An 11,272-nucleotide genomic window follows, 5' to 3' on the forward strand; every position below is an offset into this window, starting at 1 on the left:
AGTCTCTTGTAATTGACAGAGGACCCCATCTCATGTAAGCTTTCACTGCTTGTCATTGTACAACATGGTTTTTATATTAGCTCCACAATGGGGCCATTTGATCCCAGGTTATGGTATGTGATTGTCAGTAATGCGACTACTTGATGGCTGCCTTTGTTTGAACCAAAGTGGTGGCCTGACCTCAGCCCATTCAGTGTGGTGACCATGTTACGCAGGCCTCTGTATCTTTTTACTTTCTCAGTAACTCCCTCACCGAGCTGAGTTTAGTTCAATACACTGTCACAGATATTACCTCTTAAACAGCCATATCCTCTCTCTCCATTGCTCAAGTAATTGTGGTTTTCAAACCTCATTCGTACGTTTCAGAGTTCAACAATAATGGTTTCAAGAGAACACTGTTGATAATTCTAAATATGAATCTCAACAAGCTAAACAATTTGTATTGCTGTTTGTAAACAAACAAATGCCAGATTGTTTGCAGTTCAGGGATATTTAAGCAGGGTTTTTCCTGGCTCAAAATGAGGTGGAGGTGGTGCCATTCTGATCTTGTACATAGGAGCATGTGTAGGCCTCCCGTCCCTTTAAATGGATTAACCAAACACTTTACAAACAACATATAAAGGTTCTGAAAATGACAATTATTAAGTTATATCAAACCGATTCACTATTCTGTGTTCATACAGGCGAACTCGCTGTGTACAGTATAATGCTGTATTCAGCGAGCCAACTGCACAGCTTAAAACATTATGATGTACAATTTAGGGAAACTTTTCAAGTAGTTGAACGTAGTGCCTACTTTGAAGCAAAAAAATATATTTACCTGAACAACCGTGGAATACGGCTCCTAAAATCTCCCGTACTGAGGCCTCACTGGTGCTGATAGCGAAACAGCGCAGTTAAAATCCCAGTTTGATGAATGCACGCTGTTTTTTTATTTACAATTTTCTATGCAGGAAAAACCCTGTTAAGTTAAATTGTAAGTGCTCTATATCATTCCCTAAAAGGTCAGTTCACCCCAAAATGAGTATCCTGTCATCTTTTAATAACCCTCATGTAATTTCAAACCTATGCAACTCTTTAGTCTGCAGAACACAAACAATATTTTGAAGAATGTTGACAACAGAAAACATTTGGTCCCCATTGACTTGCATTGGTTTGGAGTCCATACACTAGAAGTAAATGGGGACCAGGGAATTTGCTTACCAAAATAACTTCTTCTTGCAGATGAAAGAAAGTCATACAGGTTTGAAAATACACAAGGGTGAGTAAATGATGACAGATTTTGTATTGGGGGTGAACTACCCCTTTACCAAATTTAAAAACATCTGATATTGCAATGAATTTTTAAAAAAATAATAACCATATAACTGAAGGACAAATTACTGCCATGTTTTTTGATGCAGCACGTCAATTTGGATGTCAGTGACATCAGCATCATCACATCATTGGGTCTTGCCTGTCTCGTGACATCATTGATCAAGTCTTCCACCTGCTATCCTATTCAAAGCTAGAGTGGAGTGGAAAATGATGGCTTCAGAAGAGCATACAATTTGTGTAGACTCATTAATAGCGGGGGGTTTTGTCATATTCTCAATGTTGACAGACTTTTGATTAGAGCAGCACAAAGATTAATAATGATTTGTGTTCCACAGAAAATTAAATGCAACAGATATGGACAAATGGGGCGTGTAAATAATGACAGAATCATCATTTATGAGTGAGTCAATTATTCCTGTTAAGAAAATGTTTATTTCCTCAGTAATGAGATACTGTGTCCCAAATACTAAAAGTTTGAAAAATACATTTATGGTTGGTTTTCCAGCTGAATTGACATGACTGAAAGGAAATGAAGAAGGAGGGTGAATCTTTTGATCTTTTTAGAAGGGGTGCAGGGTCCTCTGTGTGGCTGGCAAACACATTTAGGCTGTAATTGTTCCGATCATTCAGACAATCAGCCTTAGAAATGCATGGGCAAACAAAAGATTACAGCTCCAATTGGAAAAGTCAACAGTTCTTCCATATGCTTCATATACAAATAGGTAAACTGCTGAGTCCCATCTTCTCTTTGAACAATGTTTGCATTTCAGTTATAACTTGGCAGTTGGCTGCTGGCATTTGCCATTTGAAATCTGAAAGATTAACTGTGAAACTGTTGCAATTAAGCAGAATATATCCAAATTACAACAACACGAGTGTTCTCATCATTTAAAATATGCCTAGATCATAGGCTTTACACAGCTGACCTTCAGATTTCTTTTTGGAAGTGGATCGCAGTGTAAAATTATTTGCAGATTTAGGTTTATATAGCCGTTTAATAAAAATTATATAGACTTTTAATTGCTTGTTCATAGCAAACACTGCATGCAGACGTCATATGGGTACTAGAAAGGGCACTTGAGGCAGACTTATCTGCATCATTTGAAACCACGTTTCCTCCATTGAGCTCCAATTTGCAGGAAGGATTTTATGACCAGAGTTAGGCAGAATGTGAAGTAAAGGCAGCTAGAGGTCTGGGTCATCCCATTCGCTCACCCCTGCCATTCTGCAGGTTCAGCAGGGGGCCTTGTACAAGTCTAAATTGCTCCCTAAGCAAATTAAGAAGGTAGCCCTGTTTGTTTATCAGGGGTTAAGGATGACGGTTGCAGCTCAATAAAATGGATGAAAGCGGTTTTGCGTCCCTTCTTTTCTCAGTGGAATTGCGCTTCATTTGCATGCCATCACAAGCTGCACAGAAGGTGTGATTTTTCCCACAACCTGCTGGATCCCCTGGGTTTCCTACAACTTTATGGTCATGGAGACAAATTTCAGGGGAAACTGAGGCCTGATAATGCAGAATAATCGTCAAGGTCTGTTAATCAATAGCAGACGTCATCAATGTGAAAACACAGGGAGTCGGTTGTAACCAGCGCCTCTTTTCTTTCATGAAACACTATGACCTGACTAGAACAAATTAATTAATTTATTATCTCTATTGTTAAGGAACATCAAACGTGTAGTTGATTTCTTGATGTAACCAAACTCCTTTTCAGACATTGCACTTGGAGCACAAAAATAAAAGCTTTGTTTTACTAGTTATTGTGTGTTTCTGTACCTGTCAGATGTTTAATAAATGTTGGCTAACAAAATACAGGGGTTTACATTTAGTCATTTAGCAGGGTTAAAAAGTCAACCACTTATTAACATCAGTTTTACAATAAAGATGTGTGATCTTGTGTGCTGCCACTGTCCTTCCAAAACCTTGGATGTCCAAATTTGCTGTTTTTGAGGAAATAAAAAAGACACTTTTAAATGATTAAATACTGTGATGTTAAAGTTGTCAAGCACTATTTAGTACTCTTTATTGGTTAGATATTTGCAAAACCCAGAGACAAACATAAAGTGTGACTAATAATACTGATTTATGGCAAAAAATATGGAGATATCAGCAGCATGGGTTCTGTCAGGTCAACAAGAATGTTTTTACGTAGAAGTTAATTTGAATAGAAAGACAGTTCCTCCAAATAAAAGCTCTACTATCATTTATGTCATTATAAACCTGAATATGACACTTTGTGTGGATCAAAAAATAAGATATTTTGAGAAACGTTTCAGTGGTTTTGTGTCCAAGTCAATGAAGGTCAGTGTTGTTTGGTTACATTCTGGCATGACATGAGGGTGAGTAAAGAATTTTTTTTTTTGGGTGTACTATTCCTTTTAAAAATAAAATTGAAAATATAAAATAAACTAGTTATAGGTGTAATATTTACATAGTGTACCTGTAGTAATGTGTATTTCAGGGCTTTAATAATCCTCCTCATCACAGACAAAAAGGTGATAATGATCTCAGACCACAAATCCCTGTTCTCTCTTTCTCACTATATGTTGCCCTCTGATCTTAGCTTTCGGCTCCTAGGAACCCTGTCCGCAAACACACACCACCCCGCTCGGACAAAACAGATACTCCTCCAATCAGATTAAGCTACAGGGAGTTAAAGGTCTGAGATTAAACAAAAACACCTGACTGAGGGTGAGGATCCAGGGCCAGGGAGCCGCAGCATGTCCAGTTCAGCCAGAGGAGAGACCAAACAGTATAGCCCCCTGGAGAGAGACCGCCCTACTGAGCCGTTGACCTGAGCTGTGCCATTCCAAACATTCTGGGGGGAGAGACCCAGTGTCTCAGTCCGTACTGCTCACTAACCAGAAGGGTTATGCAAACAATGGTGGTATTTATTATGAATAAATTACATAATGACAAGTTTCATAAAGACTGCTCTGGCTTCATTTTCTATAGATAAGGCCTTTCAAACCTAAAAACGATTTGATATTAATCGACAGCTGAACACTGTGGTAATGACATATAGATGCTCAATGTGTCTTGTACAGACAAAATGTATACAAATTCCTTAAAATAGCAAAGGAATACTTTGAAACAGGGTTCATTATGCAAAAACACAAGACAAAAGATGAGCCAGACGTCAGTATCCTAAGGTAAATTTATTACACATTTTTAAATAAATATTTCCATCATTAAAATTATTTTACACATCCTCAAATAAAAATATATTTATATTTGTATAAAAAACAGACAAACAAAATGCAACAAAGAACAAAAGCTTTTCCTACAGTTTCGTACATTTATACACCTTGGAATTTACACTCCCAGTTCACGGTAGGAAACCTGTGATCATTAAAATGTAGCTGCCACATTTAAATATGTATTTAAAGCTCTGTTTGCTTTAACCGTGTTTATCTCTAGAGAGTTCCAGAATCAAGAACCAGAGAGGTTACTGAGAGATGAGCTGGGTATCTTATCACTGGGTGGTCGAGAGGTGCCCCGGCTGCCTGTGTAACCGAATACAGCCTTGTGTTGTCAGTGCATTCTCTCTCGGGCCCTTGAAGTCCCCTTGAGCAGCATTATGAAGAGTTATAAACTACTCGAAAACCATCCAAATCAAATGAAACAAACCAGAAAGGGAGAAAGATGGAAGAAGTCCACGCACTACTAAAATGTCAGCATTTAAATGTCCCGTGTTTTTGATTTTCTATCATTTGACACAGGTCAGTACTAAAAGTCAGGGGTACAAAAATAAATCTCTTTTTTTCTGGAGATATTTTTTTTCTTTTTTCGTAATTTTTGAAAATTCATAAAAAACTAAAGGTTAGGTATATTGTTGCTCAGTACAAAAATGTTTTCAGGAGTCCACAAGATTATTTAATAGAAGTATTTTTCACTTTCTATCCTTCAACGTCACTCTTCAACGCTCTCCAGAGTAGTGGGTGCGTTTAGTCCGTCTGTTGAAAGGGTAGTTGATGAAATCAAAGGGTTTGTGCTCTGCAATTTGATGTCCCCTGGGCAGCCTCTTCATGAAGTGGACTTCCCGCTGATGTTGCCTGGTTTTGGAGCCCTTGCGGGGTCTGCCTTTGCGTGTAAAGGCCATGTACCAGCCTTCATACTTCACATTCTGTAGAGCTGTGTAGTTATTCTCCAGTACTATCTCTGTGAAAATGCAGTCTTTCCCATGACCGTTATTCTGTAAAGACAAGACAAATCACATTATGAATAAGCCGCTTATCGAAAAGTATTTGAAAAAAGTCTGCTCCAGTTTACATAGCTCTTCCCCATACGCACACAGCATATGCTTAAGTCATTATGTCCAAGATCAAGAGAGAGAAATGACAGCAGAAGCCAATGACTTTCTCTCTTCAGTAAACACTCGGGCATTTTCAAAAATCATGCCTTTCAGTTTTCAACTTTGCCTTCCGTTTAAGTCATTTTAACAAGTTGAATCCAGAATGTATTCCTAACACTTAGCCCAAGACACCGATCGATAAAAACATCAACTCTATATTTTCCAAATGTGTACTACCTGTATATGACTGTTTGTGTATAATTATTTATTATTATTAGATTTTTTAACATTGCCAGTCTAGTGAGCATTGCAACAGGACCATTAAACATTATCCGGCCAATGCAACACATAAATGCCATAATGAGCCAAATCTTCCCTCAGCCTCTTAACAAAATGGCCTGTTAAAAATCTCAAATCCAAAACTGAAAAAAGACTGCTGTATCTACCAATAACAAACAACAACACAAGAAAAAAAACGCTCTCATGCAGGCTGTCGTTGGGCGGCCAATATGTCAGATAGCATAAGATCAGGGGTGCCAAGCAGATGGTCCACCTGGCAGGGTGCTGGGAGGTGGGGGCCGAACCTCCATCCCACTTTATTACCATGCACAGCAAGGAGAAGGCACAAATCCACATTGGAACAGGAGTAGCCAGCTAAAAAAGGAAGAAAGATCCCATTCTTCACACTCGATTGTGCCTACTGCACCCAGGAAAGAGCCTGTGCCCACTTACAGATAAAAGCGTAGCTCTTTGAACTACACTGGTTTGACTCTCTGGAAAATCTCCCTGGTGAGATTGAGATCAGAGGAGAACTCCACAAGCATTAAAATGCTGGGAGGAAGCAGTCAGTAGTCTGTAATATTTTGTGAATTTTCTTATCACTTGTGATGCACACCAAACCAATCACGGATACATAATATTCTATTTAATTTACTTTTAAATTATGATGTTTTCTCATACCTTGCCAATCAGCTTCCCCCTCCTGTTCATGCAGACGTAGAAGCCCGTTTCAGCTCCTTTAATCCGTACTCGACTCCCAAATGTGTCAGTCTCCACTATGAGCTTGGCTGTAAAAATAAAAATATGAATAGACGTCAGATGATGGAACTTAAAAAGAAACACAAATCAAAAGAAACATTCACGTATACAGATACACACATGGGCATAACCGTATGAAATCCAAAGGGACCATTTTGGGGATTTATGTAAGCTATAATTCAAGCAAAATGATAAAAACATGTGCACTTTAATTCTTTTGAAAGGAACCAAAGACTTCCTGGCAGGATTTTCAACGTTTTACTTTTTTATGTAAGTGCATAAACAATATGTAAATTAATATGTCATCCACATACCAAAATAAAGAAATCTTAAATATGTAATATAAATATACGATCGTTTTAGTGGCGGGATGAAAAAATACATTTTAATATTTAAAAAATTGTATTGATAAAAATGGATATAATTAATTTTTCCTGGGACATATATATTCTCCATGCCAAGAACTAGCAATTGCAGCCGTTCCCTGATTCAGCCCCCTTACTCAGAGTGATCGTAAAGAGTTATGGTTCAAATGGAGGGGGTCAGATAACCTGCTGGTAAAGAGCCTAACCACAAGCCCAGATCTGGAGCCAGGCACTGGCCCCAACTAACAGGCCTGCTGTCTCTACAACATGCTCAGGTGACATGGATGTCACCACAGCCATGCAGAGCCAGAACCAGACTTCCAAAAATACCACAACAGAGCTCATAAATATTGGGTTTATGAAATGTAACCACATGAGAGAGATACGTATAAATAAGATTGTAAAGTATAGTAATTATTAATACGTATTAATATACATAAAATGAATGTAACATAAATCAGTTATTATTTTCAGAATCATCTCGACTTCTTTGAACTAAATCATTTAAATAATTTAGCCAATTAAACATCACTATGTACGTCTAACTGTTGTTTAGAGTTCATTCAGGTTGTATGAGATCTTTCAACACGAGTGTCCTTCGAAAGTAAACGAAAGGGTCAGGATTCGGCTAGACATATTTTCATCCACGAGTTGGTCAGGAGAGAAGGGGAATGTTCTCCAGGAAATGTTTAGAAGGTTGAAGTAAGATGAGTTCTAATGGCTCTTCCAGACCCGCGCCTCCCTCTAGAGAATCACCTTCAACAATCTACAATCCATTTAACATTTTTCTTGCTCTCCGCCTCTTTTTAAACTTCACCAACTGACCAGATTCCAAGCTATTTAATGCACGTTTTTTTAATCAAGAAACTAAAACCAAGCAGAGAGAATGTGCTTAGTTGTGGAAAAACCATCCCTATAATTAATTACACAGCATCCCAAAGGATTTCGATATCATTGAACTGAGAGCGTGTTTGTATGATAAATAAGGACGATGCTCTTACCGTGCACGTCGCCATCTTCGGCCATGGCGTTGATTTTCTTGTTAGGCAGAACTTGCACATGCTTGCCGCTGGTTCGACTGTAAAGCTGGTAGGTCCGGATGAGTCTACGGCTGACCCGGTCCGTCACCTTACTTTGCTCACTCACATGCTGTGTAAAATTAGGCGGGGACTGAATGGTTACCTGTCAGAAATTAAATACCATATAATCAATACTTGCATAAATTGTTTCATCATTCGTTTATATAGGCCTATAAATGAAGCTGCTATCTCTATAGGCCTAAGCTATTCACAGTAAATGGTAACGTAAATGCGAGTTATTCATCGCATAGGCTATTATAATTTTAATCAGACAAAAAGCGCTTGATATTTTTTAAACTGAAGTAAGCTGCTTTGACATTGAGAAACTGTAATTGTCGGTTTAAATTTCATTCCAAAAATTCTCCACAAACGTTATAGCAAATTGGCCAAAACGCGCGCAAGCGCTTTTACGGCTGACAACCTATTGGTTCTAATGATTTATTAAAAGCGCGGAGGACACGACTATAAAAGTTTAGTACCCTTTATGTTTTTATCCCCCCACGACATGTTTCATCACTGACTAAAGGCTGGCATACTTCACGCGCTCATGCACACGCGCCCCGTGCCAGTATGGTAGTGTTACCTGCCAGGTTACTGCGCCCACTGTGATACCCATCTGATAAGAACATGTAACACCTTCTCCCAGCTCACTGTTTAGTAGATTATTTCAATTTAAATCTTGTTTGCTACGTATCTGTATGAAGTAAATCTAAATAATAGGAAACTAAAATTCGTGTTGATGTAAACTGGATATTAATATGAAAAATAAAATCAAATACTTTCCAACAGATGAATAGATAATCCAGTGAAAATATAAAAAACAAGAAATTGTTAATATAGAATCAAAATGTTGCACATACCTGAGCATAGTAGCAAAACGCAAAGAGGTGAAGCAATCTGGAATACAAAAAATTAGATTAGGTTAAAAATATATAACAAAGAACAGCTGTTAATGCGTAAAGAAGAAAATGAAATATACTTACAGATAGCTCAATCGCGAAGGAAAGAGCCTCATGTTGCTGGAGGGGACGGGCCTAAGAGGGAAAAATTAGCGGACCAAATTATGTGTAATTTGCTGAGATTAAAAAAAAATAGGTCTTCCAGTTGAAACGCGTAAAGTCCTGAGCTGGTATCCAAAGTGCGCCTCGCAACATATGATGAACAGATCAACTGGCAAATATAAAAAAACCTGCACGGAGGCAGAAAAAAATGTCCAGTATTTTTGCAGACAAAACGTCGACTCTAAAGATTGACACCACTGACAACTATAAACACAAGCTGGATTTCCTTCATAATAAAACGAGAATAACAAATAAGTGCACTTCACGCAGAACTTCGAGCTTGTAAACTATTTGCTTTTCAAGTTTAAGCGAAGGAGCTTCTGTAATGCAGCTATCATAAAGACTTTAGCAAGAATAGCCCAAGTCCTCTGCTGTCCATGAAGGTGAGCGCTGTCTGTCTGCAGAAATAGATCCAACGGGGAATCCTTTGACGTTTGATCCAGGCGTATCCCCTTTATCATTCAGTCTGACTCCTGTGGGAATGTCAGTCAGAGGAGGCAGGACAGCGCACCTCTTGCCGCGCTGATGATCTTTCTTTAAGAAACAGTGTTGCTGGACTTGCTGGACTCTCTTATCCCCTCCTCTTCTCCCATTGCCAGTCAGTCACCAATGTCAACCCCGTTCGCGCTTACACCCCTGGTTAAAATGGTAGGGTTGGTCCTGGAGGAACAAGCCCCCTTTTCAATAGAACAAAAGCAAGAGACCCCCCCTCACTCAAACCCCCACCCAAACCATTTTTAAATATGCCTTCACCTGAGTCCATAAGCAGAAGTTTAGAATGCATCATTCACATATTTAGAATGAAATAGACATGCAGTCTTCACTGAAAGGACTTGCAAGAAGCGTGTTTTTAAAAACAACATTAAACACGTAAAATTAATAATAAATAAACAAATCAATAATTCAACCCAAGCATTCGGTAACCAAGCTTGAAATAAATTGTGTTTATTCTGATTTCAAAACTGAAACTAAGGCTATTATGCAATTCCGCAGACTGCAGAACTGGTTTACTGTGACTTGTGTATTGCAAAAGGAAAGTGTGAGACATATTAAAAGGATTACAGACGATTAGCGTTTTTTTTCTGAAAAGAAAAATGCCTAAAACATCAGAAGGATAACACAGGTGTGAAGTGTCTCATTTCTTCTCATGTACTGACAATGTTCTTTAAACCTACAGAAAAGGCTGTAAAAAATAAATGCGACACATCACCTCTCTAAGATATTATTTAATTTCACGTGTTCTGCACACACCTACGCTATTTCTCGAAACCTTGCAATAAATTAAAAGCAAATACTATATTTTATGTAATTAATTTGAATTATCCACCGCAACCACGAGGAAAACAAATTTTTAGTTTTGTGCAAAATGTCATTTAGTCAAGCAAAGAAAAGACCAAGCCAATCAATCTATTTCTAATCGGGACTAATTAAACGTCAAAATAACTCAGCCCCACCCTCCATTATGTTACTTTTCACAAAGCTACATCATAGAATTCAGAGGCTTTGATGACCCACCATCACTCAGGACAGGCCTCCGCTTATATGCGATTTGCAGCTTTTTAAATTTGCTAAATACCTTATTGCCGACGCCCTTCAATGTGAAATGCTCAAGATGAAAGCACGTCTAACTGCGGGTGAAACTTATTTGATCAAGAATTAATTCAAATATTACCTCCAAACAGTTTGATATCGGTCAGCTCATAATACATATATTTGTAAGTGCTATCACTTTCTAGCACATTAACTCTAAAACTCTAATCACCCTTGAAGACAAACTCTAATCACTAATTTGAGGAATGTGACCGGCGAAACAGCCAATGCAACAAACATTTACACCACAGGAGGGCGCCTCGTAAAACTGTTACAGGTGTAAGCAACTCTTACACAGACACACTCGCTCTCTGTAATAAATTGTATAGTTTATGTATACAAATAATATGAAAATTAAATGAGGGGAAATGTTTTTAGGTATCATGGTCGTCTTAAACATATCACTGAAATAAAAAACAGCAGGCAGGTGAATTTAAAGCGCTATAGTTTCTATAAATCTATAAAAAAATGCTTGGGTATGAAAATAACCCAGCATTTTTTAAATGCATTTCAACCACATATCAACTAAA

At 38.1% G+C, this 11,272-nt stretch overlaps 1 protein-coding gene across 1 annotated transcript; it reads right to left on the reverse strand.

The window, feature by feature from the left end:
• Positions 1–5,105: 5,105 nt before the first annotated feature.
• Positions 5,106–9,766, reverse strand: fgf8a (fibroblast growth factor 8a). Its single transcript, XM_079472597.1, has 5 exons — positions 9,075–9,766; positions 8,952–8,988; positions 8,014–8,194; positions 6,570–6,676; positions 5,106–5,510 (listed from the first exon to the last, which is right to left on the reverse strand). Exons 1-5 carry the CDS (start codon positions 9,104–9,106, stop codon positions 5,235–5,237), a joined length of 633 nt encoding a protein of 210 aa, XP_079328723.1. The 5' UTR covers positions 9,107–9,766; the 3' UTR covers positions 5,106–5,234.
• Positions 9,767–11,272: the final 1,506 nt, after the last annotated feature.

Source organism: Barbatula barbatula, assembly GCF_947034865.1.
Source record: "Barbatula barbatula genome assembly, chromosome: 14".
NCBI classification, from domain to species: domain Eukaryota; kingdom Metazoa; phylum Chordata; class Actinopteri; order Cypriniformes; family Nemacheilidae; genus Barbatula; species Barbatula barbatula.

What these genes read in the sequence shown, in the direction of transcription:
- fgf8a (XM_079472597.1), bottom strand. Translation starts at nt 9,106, where the DNA reads ATGAGGCTCTTTCCTTCGCGATTGAGCTATCT. An exon ending in CGTTTTGCTACTATGCTCAG is followed by an intron (nt 8,195 to 8,951) that starts GTATGTGCAACA and finishes AATTTCTGACAG; the next exon opens with GTAACCATTCAGTCCCCGCC. An exon ending in GGGGGAAGCTGATTGGCAAG is followed by an intron (nt 5,511 to 6,569) that starts GTATGAGAAAAC and finishes TTGTCTTTACAG; the next exon opens with AATAACGGTCATGGGAAAGA.